Source organism: Bos indicus x Bos taurus, chromosome 7, assembly GCF_003369695.1.
Source record: "Bos indicus x Bos taurus breed Angus x Brahman F1 hybrid chromosome 7, Bos_hybrid_MaternalHap_v2.0, whole genome shotgun sequence".
Classification (NCBI taxonomy): Eukaryota; Metazoa; Chordata; class Mammalia; order Artiodactyla; family Bovidae; genus Bos; species Bos indicus x Bos taurus.
In genome coordinates, this window is record NC_040082.1 from 15,516,888 (window position 1) to 15,533,556 (window position 16,669).

Consider the following 16,669-nt stretch of genomic DNA (forward strand, 5'->3'; position numbering starts at 1 on the left):
CTGAACTGAACACCATTCAGACTCACAAACAGTGACAACAAAGGGATCAAACAGAGAAAAAGACCCTCACTGGATCTGCAGTTTGAAATTAGGGTTTGTGCTGGAATTTGCCTCCATGCTAAACTGCTGTTCAAGGGTCACAAACTCAAAAGCTTATGGATGAAGAGCGGGTATCTGGAAGGCGTGAGCCAGCCGGGAGCCAGCTTCTGCTCCCTCCAAAGGACCACCACACCTCAGCCCCAGCTGCTGCCTCTCATGAAGGTGACCTGACTTTTCGGGGAGAGGCCGCAGGGCCAGATTCTTCTGTGCAATCTCCAGATGTTTGAAGGTGGGGGAGCAATTCCATTAAACAGTGACAACAAGCAGGGCAGGCAAGATGAGATGCAAAGTCACAATCTGAATTTCACTTCTAAATAGATTTCAGTCTATTCTGCGTCTTGAATGATTCTGTGTGTGTTTTTAGAAACCGTGTCTCTGAGAGACAATAAGTGAAGTGAAAGTGGCTCAGTCCTGACTCTTTGTGACCCCAAGGAGTATGCAGTCCACGGAATTCTCCAGGCCAGAATACTAGAGTGGGTAGCCCTTCCCTTCGCTGTTCTCTTCTCCAAGGGATCTTCCCAACCCAGGGATCGAACCCAGGTCTACCTACATTGCAAGCAGATTCTTTACCGGCCGAGCCACAGGGGAAGGCCTGAGAGACAATAAGAACTGACTCTAAGAGGTGCCTGCCTGCCTGCTGGGGCTCCCTCCCTGGAGCTGGTCTGCACCTTTCAAGCTTCTCCAGAGAGTGAGCTGGCTCTGTTTTCTTCTCCAGAGCGGGTGCCCCTGAAAGGGCTGGACAATGACACCCCAGGATGTAGCTGTTCATGCTCCAAAGCTCTAGCCAGTGCATCGCTCCAAACTGAAATGACTTTCAGGGCTGGCCCTTTAAAAATCGAGCACGCCGCGGCGGCAAACTCCTCCTCCAGGGAGGTTCCTTTAAATGAGAGCCAGCTGGTCGGTCAGCCGCAGCTTTTACTTTCAAGCTCTACCTACAGTGGAGGTGTACCCCCCGGAGGGAGGCAGCATGGCTCAAGCGTTCGTCAACAGCAAGATCCAGCCTGGGAAGGTGGTCGTGTTCATCAAGCCCACCTGCCCCTACTGCAGAAAGACTCAGGAGCTTCTCAGCCAACTGCCCTTCAAACAAGGGCTTTTGGAATTTGTCGATATTACAGCCGCCGGTAACATCAGTGAGATTCAAGATTACTTGCAGCAGCTCACCGGAGCCAGAACGGTGAGCCTGGGGTCTCCTGCCCAAAGGCTGGGGGGGAGGGGGGAGGGAAGGCTCCCGGATGCCTTTGTCTGTGACTGAGGTGGCCCGTGCCTTCCTCGGGGACACCGCTAGGGCTTTGTCGCTCTGAGAGGGTGCGGGGGAGGGCGCCCGAGACAAGAGCTGCTTCCTTGAATAGGCAGCGGACCTCGGCCCACCGGACGGGGGTGCGCAGCTGACCCGCGCTGGGCGTCAAGGCGGGCGGGCCGGCGGGCAGCTGTGTCCCGGAATCGCCGCCGCCGAGAAGCGCTCTGCAGTCTTTGTTTTCAGCACTGACAGCCTGATCTTGCAGGGCTGGGCGGTGGAAGGAGGGGTGGAGGGGCCACGGGTGAGCCCTCTGTGTCTGCCGTTGAGCAAGAAGCCAGAGTACTCTTTCCTCTGGGTTCACAGGGCCCAGTGGCATTTGCTCTCCTTCAGTCTTTTCCTCTGGGTTCTCTTTAACCTTACATTTTCTCCTTCCGTATCTTATCTCATTCCTCCCACTGGAAAAAAAAAGTAATGACTTATTGTGGCTCCTTGACCTAAATGAGGGGATAGTTTCAGGCCTGTCGAGTTAGGGAGTTCAGAGGCCAGCGTTCTGGACAGGCTCTCACAGTGGCTTGCTGTGTGATCCTGGCAAGTCACCCCACCTGTGACCCTCAGGGTACCCCTTGGCTGCAACACCAGGCTGGAGGAGACCTCTATGGTCCCTTTTGCTTTGAGTAGACAGCGGGGGCCCCTGTCACCCTCTCTCCTCTGTATGAAAGGACTTCCTCTTCCTTAGCGCCCAGGGCTTCCGGTGCGATGGCTAACCAGCCAGGCTGCCAGATCAGCGCAGGTGCCGGGGTCGAAGCGTGGTGCCGAGTCAGGTCCCACCAGCTCCCTTTCAGGACACACATTCTAGGGTACAGAGTTTGCAGACGCACATGTCCTAGTTGAGGTTTAGTTTGGATTTGATGGTGTTTTTTCCTGGCTTCTCAAGGGGAAGCGTGGGAGGCCATTTCTCCCCACTGCTCCAACCAGAAGTCAGCATTCTGGTGCAGAGCGAGGCAAAACCCTACTGCTTCCAGGGACCCCCACTGGGAGCTGAGGACCCTTGGTCTTAGGAAGGTCCTGGAGTAGAGAACACAGTGGCGAGAGGGCCTCTTGTTGCTTGGCTGGACCACCAGCTAGTCAGGCTGCTTGGGGCCTAAGCAGCAAAGGGCAGTGTGGGCACAGCTGTGGCCCCTGATGTGAGGGATCCCTCGGGGAGGGCAGTTTACAGGTGGTGTACATTAGAATCACCTGTGGTGGTGGTTTAGTCTTTAAGTCGCGTCTGACCCTTGCAACCTCTATGGACTGTAGCCTGCCAGGCTCCTCTGTCCATGGGATTCTCTAGGCCAGAAGACTGGAGTGGGTTGCCATTCCCTTCTCCAGGGGATCCTCCCAACTCAGGACTCAAACCCAGGCCTCCTGCATTTCAGGCTGATTCTTTACCAACCATGTGTGCTACAAGGGAAGCCAGAATCACCTGGGGAACTTAAAAAAAAAAAAACACCTCCCAATGCCTCAGTCAGACCCCATGCCAATTAAATCCCAAGGAGAGGGGGCAGACAGGCATCAGTAGTTTTAAAGATCCCCAGGACACAAATACAAACATGGAGCTGTAAGAGGAGTAAGTGCTGGGGGTGAAATGTAGGCTTGCAATTTGCTATGATTACATCTTAAGTGTTCTCACCACACACACATGCAAATAGTAGCTGTGAGGTAATAGATATGTAAATTCACTTGACTGCAGTAATCATTTCACAGGGTATCTGTGTATCAAACCCTGACATTGTACACCTTAAACACACACAGATTTGTCAGTTACACCTCAAAAAATGTGGAAGTCAAAATAGAATGTATCTCCCATCAAAAAACCAAAAAAGTAATTCCAATTTGCAACAAAGTTTGGGACCCACATCTTTCAACTACAGCACCTATCACTCTAGCAGGAAAAACAAACCTCTTCACACAACCATTCAACAACAGCCCCCCCCCCCCCCCCCCATTCACTGTAAAGCTAACACTTTCTTCTAGTGATCTTTCAAAGTTTGTTTTTGAATTTTTCAAGATACTTTTCACAGGTTCTTGAGTCCTGAATGCATTCCTCCAAGGGGAGAACAAATCCTTTAAGGATATATAACTTCATCATCCCTAGCGCTGAAGGTTTTCTATTCAGAGAGACTGGAAACCTTGAGAGCTGTCACTATCTTGCTATGCCTGTGGTGCTGTGCAAACAGCAGCAGCCCAGTGGGACTTGATTGATTGCGGAAACATAGGACTTCAATCAGGCCACCAAACTGGAGACACTGGTTTTGGTTTTGCTTTAGCCACAGCTCCTAGATCAGTGCTTTCACTTATGCTTCCTGAAAGTTCTTTCTTTATGTAAATCCAAGTTTCCTGACCTCTGTCATTCTCCTTCTCTCTGAAGGATGCCTTTGAACATTCCTCACAAGGCGGAACGTTGGGCAACAAATTTGCTTCATTTTTGTTTGTGTACAGATGTCTTTTTCCCCTTTGCTTTTGAAGGATAATTTTGCTGAATGCAACAAATATTTTTGAGCACTTGCTGTCCTAGGCACTTTTCTGAACACTGGAAATACTGCCATGAACAGAGCAAATGAAAATTCCTGCCTTTGTGGAACTTACATTCTAGTAAATGCCATAAATAAAGTAGTGTGTTAGAAGGTGGTAAGTGATGTGTGATATGGAGAAGCCAGGTAGGAAAGGGCGGTAAGCAGTAGGCAGCAAGGTACAGTTTTAAATGGAGCTGGCAGGTTTTACAGATATCTAAAGGGACTGAGGGAGCAAGGCATGCAGGAGTGTAGGTGTAGGACATTCCAGGCAGTGGGAACAGCAAATGCTAAGGTCCTGGGGTAGAAGCCTGCCTGGCGAGAAGGCCTGTGTGGGTGGAGCATTGTGAGTTAGGAGCTGGTGTGGTCTGAGATCATGAGGAACAGGTCGGCCGTTCATGCCATCACATGCACACGGAGCGGGCATGTGATGGGAGATGAGATGCTGCTTGATTTTGAAAGGGTCACTCCAGTGGCTGTGGGGAAAGAGGCTGCAGGAAGGCCAGGATGAGGACCGAAGCTGGGGACCTCTGGAGATTATGGCAGTAGTTCTGGTGAGAAAGGAACCATACCAGGGAGCAGCCAAGGAAGTGCTGCAGAGGACTGGCAATCAGCTGAGTAGCAGCCTCTGAGCAATACAGGTGGCACTGCTGGTCAAGAACGCGCCTGCCAATGCAGGAGACATAAGAGACGTGGGTTCGAGCCCTGGGTCAGGAAGGTCTCCTAGAGAAGGAAATGGCAATCTACTCCAGTATTCTTGCCTGGAGAATCCCATGCACAGAGGAGCCTGGAAGGCTACAGTCCACGGGGTTGCACAGAGTTGGAAACGACTGAAGCGACTTAGTACAGAAAATAGAAGATGCCACCCCAGCTGAGGTTTGGGCTGGAGAAAGCTCCTGGAGGAGGGCTACAGAACTCCCAAGCTGGGTTTTCTGGTGGCAGTTCCCTACTTCTTTAATGTAACAGACTCAAGTTCCTCCGAAGAAGGGGGTGGGCCGGGAGGGGAGGCACAGAGCCCCAGCCTTCTCTTCCTTCTCAGCTGCATCAGCAGCTTCCTGTTCAGCCACCACAGCCTCCCACACCGTCCGGTGGGGCCTGCAAGTTCAGCTTCCTCTGAGAGCTGAAAACTGATGGGCTTTCAGTTCAGTTCAGTCGCTCTGTCGTGTCGGACTCTTTGTGACCCTATGAACTGCAGCACGCCAGGCCTTCCTGTCCATCACCAACTCCCAGAGTTTACCCAGACTCATGTCCATTGAGTTGGTGATGCCATCCAACCATCCCATCCTCTGCTGTCCCCTTCTCCCGCCTTCAATCTTTCCCAGCATCAGGGTCTTTTCAAATGAATCAGTTCTTCGTATCAGGTGGCCAAAGTATTGGAGTTTCAGCTTCAACATCAGTCCTTCCAATGAATATTCAGGACTGATCTCCTTTAGGATGGACTGGTTGGATCTCCTTGCAGTCCAAGGGACTCTCAAGAGTCTTCTCCAACACCACAGTTCAAAAGCATCAATTCTTTGGCGCTCAGCTTTCTTTATAGTCCAACTCTCACATCCGTACATGACCACTGGAAAAACCATAGCCTTGACTAGACGGACCTTTGTTGGATCTTTGATGGGCTTTACCATGGTCTTCACTGTTCCCTAGCTCAGAGGAGGGGGTGTTAGGGCAATGGGGTCTTCCAGCTCTCAGCTCTCAGAAGCAGCTTGTGTGCCAGAAGGCATGCACAGAACTCCGCCCTGGGGACAGCCCGGATGATCTGATCTGATTGTGTTTCAGGGCCTGCCTTTCGGGGGCTGGGGGCTGCCGTAGAGCTGTGGGTTTCCAAAGCCTCAGTTAGTTATCCCGGGAGGAAGGGACTGCTCTCAGCGCCAACCCGTGGTTTGCAAATATGCTCTGTGAGAGTCACCTGGGAACTTGTCAGAATGCACATTCTTGAGCCCCTGCCCAGATCTCCTGTATCATAAATGTTGGGTGGGGAGGAGTAAGAAATCTGTGTTTTAACAAGCCCACCACGGTTCGGATCGCATGGTTCAGATCTAAGAACTGCTGTCAAAGGGGAGGACTCCTTTCTCCTCAGGGGCTTCTCGCCAACTAACCAGACCCCGTGGTCTAAGGTGGAGATGGGGCAAGCAACAGGAGGAGTGACAGTCAGTTCTTTCTGAAAGTAACAAGTTCAAGAATGAACACATCCCTTCCATGGGGCTTCCCTGGCAGTCCAGTGGTTGGGACTTTCCTTTCATGCAGGGGGTGTGGGTTTGATGCCTGGTGGGGCACCTAAGATCCCACGTGCCTCCTGCCCAGAAAACCAAAACATAAAACAGAAGCGATATTGTGACAAATTCAAAAAAGACTTTAAAGATGGTTCACATCAAAAAGAAAAAAAAACTGAAAAGAATGAAAGCTTCCTTATTTGAAGCTCAGATGAGTTTTACTCCTTTAGGCAATGCTTTCCACAGAAGGAGCCCTGTGTTATAATTATTTAGAATTCCATTAGGATTCTTTACCACTGCAACTGACCACAGCCAACTGTTCCTGGAGAGACAGAAGCCAAATGGCCCCCAACAATCTGAGAGGTGCTTTATTTTCTCTAAAATAATGGCCAGGATCCAGGGGGGAAACTTTAGGTTTCTGATTCTTTCAGCTGGTTAAGATTAAAAAAAAAAAAAAGGCGGCCTTGACGTCACTTCCACGTGCAAAGCTCCCACACGGCGTGCAGGGCAGGGGGTGGGTGGCCCCATGTGTGGCTGAGGAGGGCACCACCAGGCTTCCTCACTGGAACACCATCCTGTGTGCTCCTCCCACTCGGGACACAGGACGTAGCCAAGGCAATGTAGTGCAGGCTTCTTTCAACTGGGGGCCTTAATTTGTAAAGCCTACTTCTGCCCAGATCCCCTTCTTAATGGAAATATGGTAGGACTTACCTGAAATACTTCAGCCCTTTTTCTCAACTCTCTCCCTTAAAAAAAAAATTCATCTGAACATGCACCCCAGTGTTCATAGCAGCATTATTTACAATTTCCAAGATACAGAAGTCACCTAAGTGTGTCCATGAACAGATGAATGGATAAAGAGGGCAGGGTGTGTGTATACACAGTGGAATACTTCTCAGTCAGGACAAAGAATGAAAGTTTGCCATTTGTAACAATATGGATGGACTCGGCCTTCTGCTGAGTGAAACAAGTCAGAGAAAGACAAGCACTGCATGATATCACTTATACGTGGAATCTGATAAAACCACCACAAACTCGTGAATATAACAAAAAAGAAACAAACTTACAGAGAATATAACAAAAAAGAAACAAACTTACAGAGAACAAACCAGTGGTTACTAGTGAGGAGAGAGGAGAGGCAATGCATGGGTAGGAGATTAAGAGGTCGAACTATTATGTAAAAGTAAACTACAGGGATATAGTCTACAATATGGAGAGTATGCTGCTAAGTCGCTTCAGTTGTGTCCGACTCTGTGTGACCCCATGACGGCAGCCCATCAGGCTCCACCATCCCTGGGATTCTCCAGGCAAGAACACTGGAGTGGGTTGCCATTTCCTTCTCCAGTGCATGAAAGTGAAAAGTGGAAGTGAAGTCTCTCAGTTGTGTCCGACTCTTAGCGACCCATCCATGGGATTTTCCAGGCAAGAGTACTGGAGTGGGGTGCCATTGCCTTCTCCGTGGAGAGTATAGCCTATTTCTATATAGTATAGGCTACAAGTATAGCCTACTATATAAAATATAGTATATTTTATAATAACTTTAAGTGGAATATAATCTATAAAAATTGTGACTAACCATATTGTACACCTGAAACTTATATTGGATGTCAACTATACCTCAATAAAGAAATGCATCTGAGTAACTGTGACTTCAGAGGAAAAGCAAAAGCTCTGAAAATATTCTTAACCTCTCCTGCCCCTTCTAGTATGTTCCTAGTGTTCTGGGAGAGGACCCGCTAGTTCCTGACCCCTCAGGGAGCCTGTTCTGGGCTGGCTTCTTCACTGCCAGTCAGCCTTTCTGCAACACCCTTGGCCTGGAACTTGTCTGAGCCACAGTGAAAGGACTTTCTCCTCCAAGAGCCCTCTGGAATCCTGGAATGCACCTTACCTAGCAGCAGGAACGGAGCCTGAGCTTGACTCGAGATGAATGTGCTCAGTGCAAAGAGCTGACTGTCAGTCTGACTGGCCCTGGAAGACCCACCCATGCCAGCTGTGAAACCAAAGCAGAGGCATGGCTTTGCTCCCAGAGCTGTGGCACTTCATCCCATGATGGGCCAGGCATTTCAAAGAAGGCGATTCTGACACCATCATCTCTTCCCTAGCTGAGGGCAGGGCTCACAAGAAAGAGACAACTCTCATAAACTGAGTCTAAAAATCAGGGACAGAACTGATGGAGATACTTGTCCAGCTGCACTGAAAAACAAACTCCTTCCTGGTTGCTGTGGTTCAGTTTAAGGGCTCACGTGTGGTCCCAGCTGCAGAGAAACCAGAATTCAATCAGGGTGGTCTGGCTGCAGCCAACCAAAACCCGTTCCTGGAAAGGTGTTCCTGCAGAGTGAAATTTTTAAATCATTTTGACAAGTTAGACAATCTCACACACACAGAACATTCCATTTGAAAAGCATCTTGGTTTAAAAGCACTCTTGAGTGAATTATGTTATGCATCTCATAAAGTTCTGACTTGAAAGAGTATACATGAGGACATTGTAAAGTGATTTGAAAAGCTTCAGACCATGCGGAACGTTCAGAGAACGATAAAAGCGTCTAACCTAACGACGCTCCCTCAATGTCCTGGCTCGTTTGCTTTCGTAGGTACCTCGGGTCTTCATCGGTCAAGAGTGCATAGGTGGATGCACAGATCTAGTAAATATGCACGAGAGAGGGGAACTGTTGACACGGCTAAAGCAAATGGGAGCTCTGCAATAATTACAGGTGAGTGACAGGTGGGACTCTGGGCCAGGAACACAGACAGATGGTGGGACTCTACTGCCGTGTTTTATTACAGTCAAGCAAGGCACCCAAGATAGGCAAACGGTGATCTGGGGAACTGTGATGTCGTGTATGAGTTTCCCTTTTACAAACGGATTAAGTGCATCAATGGGAGGAAAGCTTTTCCCTCAACCTTCATTTAACAAATATTAATTTAGCACTTACTATGGGCCAGACACTGTATGAGACATTGGAAATATAGATATGAACAAAAAGATAATAGGGAACTTATATTCTAGAGAGACAGACTGATCCAACACAAGTTAAATAATGCCTGAAACAAGTGAGTAATCTGATAGAGCATGGCAGAGGGGGAGGGAGCAAACGGAGCTAACGTGGTGAGGAAAGGCCTTTTTCAGAGGGGCTGGCTGAGCCAAGACCTGATTGACAAGGAGACAACCATCTAATGATGAAGCAGAAGAGCTTTTCAGGCAGAAGGAATAGAGAGTAGAAAGGTCCTGAGGTGACAACAAGTATGGAATATTCACGGAACCGAAAGCAAGCAAGAGCAGACTGAGTGAAGGGCAGTGAGAAGGGAAGGTATTAATAGTAGCAAATGTGGGCAGCGAGCGGCCAGAGCTCACAGGCCATGGGAAGCAGCCTGAAATCTCCTAAATGCAATGTGAAACCAAGGTAATTTTTGCTGTACCTATGTTCACCCTGAGAAGCCAATTCAATTCAACTGGCTTCCCAAATAACAAGCCAAAGTTTTCTAAAGTTGTAACCTAAAGGAGATCTTTGAATGGAAAACCACAGGGTCACAGATCCTTCGGAAAGGATGGGTTCCCCTCCCTGCAGCTCTTGTTGGAGCAAGATGGCTTCGAACCAGGCCAATTCCACTGACTCATCCGTGGAAAGACTGTTTTTTTAAGTTAAAGGAGAAACTTAGGGTGTTCCAATTAAAATGTTTTTTGAAGGGTATTTATTGCCCACTAATTAATAATTAACCCCTGAGCAATGAGTACACAGAGTTTGCAGGGATCACTCAGAAAAGCCACAGGAGTGAAAGCACAGGGCCTGAAAAGCCCAGGCGATCCCTTTCAAAGCAAACAGTTTTACAAATCTTGAATTACAGTTCTACAACTTTATCCCAGCAAGTAAACAGACCGTGTCTGTCTGGGTTAGCTTTCTGGCCTCACCCGACATGGTGCCAGATGTTTCCTATTCGATACATTTTTTTAACAATTCAGGCTTAGATTAAGAATGAAAGAAAACTTGTGCCTTTCCGGGGGAAGTGGGAAATGCCATCCCCCCGATGACCTCTAGGTTGGGGTGGGTGTTAGAGTCCCCCATATTCGCCAGATCTCTTTAGCTGCATTGTCCTTCAGCATATTATGCTCTTAGTATTCCACTGGCAACTTGCATTTCAAGACCATCTGTAACCAACTGTGTTTAAATGGCAAGAGTCAGTGTTCTGATAATGAAAGAGAAATGACGGGACCTGCTCTAAGAAGATCCAATTCTTTGTATTTTTTTTTTTTTCCCTAGCAGAGCAGACCCAGGCTGATATCCCCCCTTGGGGATAGGATGGCATTGCAGATAATGACAGCAGTTCCTGGAGGATGGACCTGGGGTGACTGTACCCAGTTACAGCAACCGTTTACTTAAAATTCTGAAATATTTTAACTGCAATAAATGGGGAAGGGAAGTCAACGGCTTCTTTTGACTCAGTATTAAAAATGGACCAACTTGCCCAAAATAACAGGTCTGACGGATGTCTCGGGTTTCTTGTGGATTGGCCCTTTGGGTTCCCAGGGACCATGACAAGATATGCTTAGGATTCACTCACTGACCCAAAAGATGATCCTTCTCTTTGGCACATGTTCTTACCAAGGGTCTCTTCTGAGCTGGGCTGCCTCTACCTCTAACGCCTGTATTTCTCAACCAAGTGTATCTCAGGCCCCCAAGCACGAAGCTAGAGTTGGTTTTCTGCTACTGCTTGGAAATTATTTTGTTGAGTTTGACTTCCTAGAATTTGTATTATGAAATCAACAGGCATTTTGAATGTGCTTTTTCAAAAGGTGTCTTCCCAGGCCACCATCTCCACCCCACCCCATCCCTTTCTGCTTTGAAAGTCACTGCTGTGAACCACTGCCCTGAACCCTGACAACTCACAGATTCACAGGAAATGTTCGACAGTTCTGTCTGTCTGTCTCTCAATCCGAGAGAAACCACATGAAAAGTTAAGCACAGTTGGTCTTCACTTTGTGCTACAGGGATCAGAGGTCTAAATGTAGGTGCGGTGATCATACGGCAACGCTGTTAGGTCAGACGGTGTCCAGGGAATCCTGGACAAGCATATATTGTTTAGATGACACACAGAAGGAACACACAAACATTTAAATGTTACGCAGAAAACCTGCATCCCCCTCCCGCAAAAAATGTCTGTGAAAACAGCCAAATTTGGGAAACACTGTTCTGGATGATTTTCTCTCTCCCCTTCTCCCCCCTCACTCTATGAGAACTTAAGAATTCCTTATTGTGAAGGATTCTAGAATTGCAAGAATGTTAATTTCTTTCTGTAGATGCAAGTATGAATGGTTAATTTCTTCTCTATTAAAGAAGTACTCATGGATCATACACTGATTTTTGCCCAATTCATCATTCTCAAGACTTTAAGGAGTGTCATCAATGCAAAATAAACCAATTTCAGGTGTTTTTTTTTCACATCCATCCCCCCTGCCATTATAAATAAAGGCACATGCTATTGTCTTTCACTGAGTATACACTGTTGGTTTGATTTTGTAAATTTCATAATTTGCATATGTTCAGTCAGTTCAGTCGCTCAGTTGTGTCCGACTCTTTGTGACCCCATGAATCCCAGCATGCCAGGCCTCCCTGTCCATCACCAACTCCTGGAGTTCACTCAGACTCATGTCCATCAAGTCAGTGATGCCATCCAGCCATCTCATCCTCTGTCATCCCCTTCTCCTCCTGCCCCCAATCCCTCCCAGCATCAGATTCTTTTCCAATGAGTCAACTCTTCACATGAGGTGGCCAAAGTACTGGAGTTTCAGCTTTAGCATCATTCCTTCCAAAGAAATCCCAGGGCTGATCTCCTTCAGAATGGACTGGTTGGATCTCCTTGCAGTCCAAGGGACTCTCAAGAGTCTTCTCCAACACCACAGTTCAAAAGCATCAATTCTTCAGCGCTCAGCTTTCTTCACAGTCCAAATCTTACATCCATACATGACCACTGGAAAAACCATAGCCTTGACTAGATGGACCTTTGTTGGCAAAGTAATATCTCTGCTTTTGAATATGCTATCTAGGTTGGTCATAACTTTCCTTCCAAGGAGTAAGCGTCTTTTAATTTCATGGCTGCAGTCACCATCTGTAGTGATTTTGGAGCCCAGAAAACTAAAGTCTGACACTGTTTCCACTGTTTCCCCATCTATTTCCCATGAAGTGATGGGACCGGATGCCATGATCTTCGTTTTCTGAATGTTGAGTTTTAAGCCAACTTTTTCACTCTCCTCTTTCACCTTCATCAAGAGGCTTTTTAGTTCCTCTTCACTTTCTGCCATAAGGGTGGTGTCATCTGTATATCTGAGGTTATTGATATTTCTCCCAGCAATCTTGATTCCAGCTTGTGCTTCTTCCAGCCCAGTATTTCTCATGATGTACTCTGCATTTAAGTTAAATAAGCAGGGTGACAATATACAGCCTTGACGTACTCCTTTTCCTATTTGGAACCAGTCTGTTGTTCCATGTCCAGTTCTAACTGTTGCATCCTGACCTGCATATAGGTTTCTCAAGAGGCAGATCAGGTCATCTAGGTTACCTAGGTTCAATTCCTGGGCAGGGAACTAAGATCTCACTTCAAGCTACTGCTCACTGCTGCTTCTCTGAGAGCAATTCCGATGTGTTATGGTTGTACTTTGCAGAATATCTCTCAGCAACACATTTAACACATTTAAGAAACACCAACGTAGCTGGGTAAGGAAAGGGATATCAGGTGAAGGGCCCCAGGAGAAGATAAGCTGAACAGAGGCTCTGAGTCATAAACTGGCTTCTGTTTCCTGGGAGCTTGCCAGAGGGGTGGTCCCAAACGAGTCCTTGGAAACCCCAGGCACCCCGTGGTCGGGGATTATGTACAGGTACCAGGCATCTCCCAGAAATCTGTCATGGAAATGGGTGGTTCTGCATCTTCTGCATCCACGGGTCACCTCCAGCTTCCAGGAGCAGGCCCAAGCCCACACCTCCTCCACCAGCCAAGGGTGTGGCCTGGAGAACAGAAATGTCAGCACAAGACAAATTTCAGATAAGCATGTACTCAGGCTCATTTAAGCACTCTGTCCTCAAGTTAAAAAAAAAAAAGACAACAGCAGAAGCTCTCAACACGTGGACTTTTGGTGCTCCAGTCCGGACCGGTTGCCATCCAAGTCCGAACACCGCTCTCCTCCTGGGATCTCCCTTCACTGTCATCCTGGGATTCCACTGCTCTCCACCCAGAGCTGGATCTCCTGTTCCCTGTACCCCACAGATATCTGTCACAGCTAAACTGCTGTAACAAAATATCATGTTCCGACAGAAGCTTATTTTCCCTCCTAACAGTTCAGAGGCAGGCAGGTGACCTTGCCCTGTGAAGTCAGGATCAACCCGGGATGCACGCAGCACTTTTCTCACATCCCATTACCCAGAACTTAGTCTCCGGCCCCACTTAGCTGTGGGTGACACGAGGCAATGGTGTCCCTGCTGGGAAGCCCCTCGCCCAGCTAAAACTCAGGGACGTCTACACTCCAACAAAGTTAGGAGTTTAAGATTAACAGATACACTCTACTATGCATAAAAAACAACAAGGAACTACTGTATAGCAGAAGAAACTGAATGCTACATCTTAGAATAACCTAGAACAGAAAAGAATCTGAAAAAGAATACACATAATACACATATGTATGTATATAAACGAATCACTTTGCCGTACACTTGAAACTCACACAATGCTGTAAATCGACTAAACTTCAATGAAAAAGTTGTTCTGAATAAATAAATGCTAAAAAAAAATTAAAGAAGGGAGAATGAATATGAAGGGAAATTACTGAATTGTATCTTTCTATTTTTCATAGTGAGAGAGACAATTCCTATGTAGTTTGATAAGTCCAGGGTCTCCAAGGAGGAGAAAGGGGTCTGGGGCTCTCGAGGAGGAGATGGGGGTCTGGAATTCTCAAGCAGGAGGAAAGGACAAACCTTTTTCCTTTAAGCCCAGAGGTGATGACTGCACAACGTAACAACTCATCTTGTTCAAGGATATGTTTTCTCTTCAAGTCTGTACCAATGATTACATGACAACAATGTATTCTGCTTGAGGACAACTTTCTCCTTCTTGAGAAGCTTCTGACTAATCCTGTCATCTTCAAATATATATTATGGGAGTGGGTCTGGTAAGACCCTTACAACCTTAAGACTTTTTTTCGATTTACTTTAATAACCAACGGAAAAAGTATATAGCTCCCTTTCTAAGACTAAGCAGTGGGGGGCACTCTCCATCCCCCTTCTGATGTCTATGTCAGAAGCTTTCTCTGTCCCTTTTTCACTTTAATAAAACTCTGCTACACAAAAGCTCTTGAGTGATCAAGCCTGGTTTCTGGTCCTGAAGCTAAAGCTTCTTTGGAGATCACGAATTTGACATCATTCACCATAAGCTATCTTTTTCATTTTGGAGGACCACATATCCTTCTTTGGCCTTAAGAAAGAGATGGGAAGTAAACTTTTTGAAGCCTTGCTTGTCTGAAAGTGTTCTTGATTGAAATTCCCTGGTGGCTCCCATGATAAAGAATCTGCCTACAATGTAGGAGGAAAAAAGGCAAGTGAAGTCGCTCAGTCGTGTCCGACTCTTTGCGACCCCATGGACTGCAGCCCACCAGGCTCCTCCATCCGTGGGATTTTCCAGGAAAGAGTTCTGGAGTGCGTTGCCATTTCCTTCTCCAGGGGATCTTCCTGACCCAGGGATCAAACCCAGGTCTCCCACATTGCAGGCAGATGCTTTACCGTCTGAGCTACCAGGGAAGCTCCAGTATGACCCGGGTTCAATCCCTGGATGGGGAAGATCCACTGGAGAAGGAAAAGGCAACTCACTCCAGTGTTCTTGCCTGGAGAATCCACGGACAGAGGAGTCTGGTGGGCTACAGTCCAGGGGGTCGCAAAGAGTCGGAGACGACGGCAGCTAACACTTTCACTCACGGTTCACCGGGACGGAGCTTCTAGTTGGAAGTCGTCTCCTTCTGGGAGTCTACAGACACTGCTTATGGTCTTTTACTTCAGTGCTGCTGTTAAGAAGTCTGAAGCCATCCTGATTCTTGATCTTTTGTGGTTAACCCTGTTTGGTTTCCTTGTTTAACATTCTGGAAACTTGCAAAATCTTCCCTTTGAAATATCACGGTGATGTGTCTTGGGAGGGTCTCTTTTTGTACATTTTAGGGGCTACTTGGAGGTTTGAAGGGCCTTTGGAACTATTATTGAGCTATTTTATGGGTGCTTTCCTTCCCTCCATTTTCTTTCTGGAAAGGAACTTTCTGGAACTCCTAGCAATCGGATACTGGCTTTCCTAGACTTGTCCTCTAATTTCCGCTATATTTTCTCTCCTATTTTCTACTTTTGTTTTGAAGGACTTACTCATTTTTATCTCCTTATTTCCCTATCAAATTTTTCATTTCTGATAATGTTTTTAACTTTCAATAGCTCTTCAATACTGCCTGAGTGTTCCTTTTTTCCTTCTAGAATTATTTTTGCTTTGTGAATGCCCAGTACTTGCTGAGTTTATTGAGAGTTCTAAAAATACTTTCACTGAATTTTTTTTCCAACTGTGATTTTTTTTCCTTATTTCACAAAACTAGAATTTTTCCTTGTTCTCAGCTGTTTCCTTTTTAACTGTTTTTCTTATTCTTGTTCTCTGGATGCAGTCTTTTCTCTCGCATAGAATATTAATTCTAGTTAGGGCCTTTTAAAAAGTGGTCCTCCAATTCCAGCATTTTCTATGAGTTCCTATGTTCTGTTTCTGCTGAAACTGGAAGACCATCCAATGTTCTGCACTGAACATTTGTGACCGAGCTGTGTGTAAACACTTAAGTGTGAGGCCAAAACCAGGTTGGCAGGTTTGTTGCAGGAATTGGCCTTGTCAACTGGTAAGCTTCACCACAAGGCCTTTTAAATGTCACCTTCTCAGCAAGACCTCCCCATCACCCAATTTAAAATTTCACTTGGCATTCTCTATCCCACTTGTTTTTTCTATATGGCATTTATTACCTAACATGTCATATAATTTGGTTATTTTATTTACTGTCTGTCTTTACTGCTAGCCTGCAAGCCTTACTTGTGTCTAATTATTCGCTGCCGTATCTACAGCACTTAAAGACTGAGTGCATGTGGCAGGCACTTGATAAGTATCTGTTAGGTGGTTGAATGAATGAATGAGTGAATGAATGATGAGATGTAGGTCACCCAGCTGTCAGCTCCTGCGTGTTTCTCTTTTCAGCTGTTCAGTCTCTCCAGTTTCTCAGCTGGGGGGTGGGCCTTGCCAACAGGTTCCCACTGCCAAGCAGGGAAAAGGGATTTGGCAGCCCCCAATCAGTGTGCAGACTCTCACGTAATTGTCTATTTTCTGTCTGTTCCTTGCTGAGTAATTCTGAGTGATATGCAGGAAAAGAAAGAACTATGGCCCAAAAAGCATCAAGAAGTTGGCAGAAGGGGTTGGCAGAGGAAAACAAGAGTATCCAGCCAAAAAATCCACAGCCAAGGCTCTATAACTTTGGTTTCCTTTGAAAATCAAGTGATTCAATCTCCTATACCTGTCTCACTTTAATAAC

General features: G+C 46.7%; 2 protein-coding genes across 3 annotated transcripts in view; one reads left to right on the top strand and one right to left on the bottom strand.

Annotated features, from left to right (window-relative positions):
• The first annotated feature begins 958 nt into the window (after positions 1 to 958).
• Positions 959 to 11,586, top strand: GLRX (glutaredoxin). 2 transcript variants are annotated; one of them, XM_027545573.1, is made up of 3 exons: positions 959 to 1,273; positions 8,688 to 8,807; positions 10,356 to 11,586. In XM_027545573.1, the coding sequence occupies exons 1-2, from the start codon at positions 983 to 985 to the stop codon at positions 8,799 to 8,801; spliced, it is 405 nt and encodes a 134-aa protein (XP_027401374.1). In that variant the 5' UTR covers positions 959 to 982; the 3' UTR covers positions 8,802 to 8,807; positions 10,356 to 11,586. The 2 variants fall into 2 exon arrangements, with proteins under 2 accessions (XP_027401374.1, XP_027401373.1); XM_027545572.1 differs by having other exon boundaries at positions 973 to 1,273; positions 10,353 to 11,586.
• Positions 11,587 to 12,859: 1,273 nt separating this feature from the next.
• Positions 12,860 to 16,669, bottom strand: part of RHOBTB3 (Rho related BTB domain containing 3) — an 84,526-nt gene continuing 80,716 nt past the window's right edge. The window contains exon 11 of the mRNA XM_027545571.1: positions 12,860 to 13,091. Coding sequence (XP_027401372.1) covers positions 12,990 to 13,091 — 102 coding nt within the window. The 3' untranslated portion in view covers positions 12,860 to 12,989. The remainder of the gene's footprint in view (positions 13,092 to 16,669) is intronic.

Bases quoted from the DNA above. Each gene is read 5' to 3' on its own strand.
- GLRX (XM_027545573.1), top strand. From the start codon at position 983: ATGAGAGCCAGCTGGTCGGTCAGCCGCAGCTTTTACTTTCAAGCTCTA. The intron at 1,274-8,687 runs GTGAGCCTGGGG...TTGCTTTCGTAG, and splicing joins AGCTCACCGGAGCCAGAACG to GTACCTCGGGTCTTCATCGG.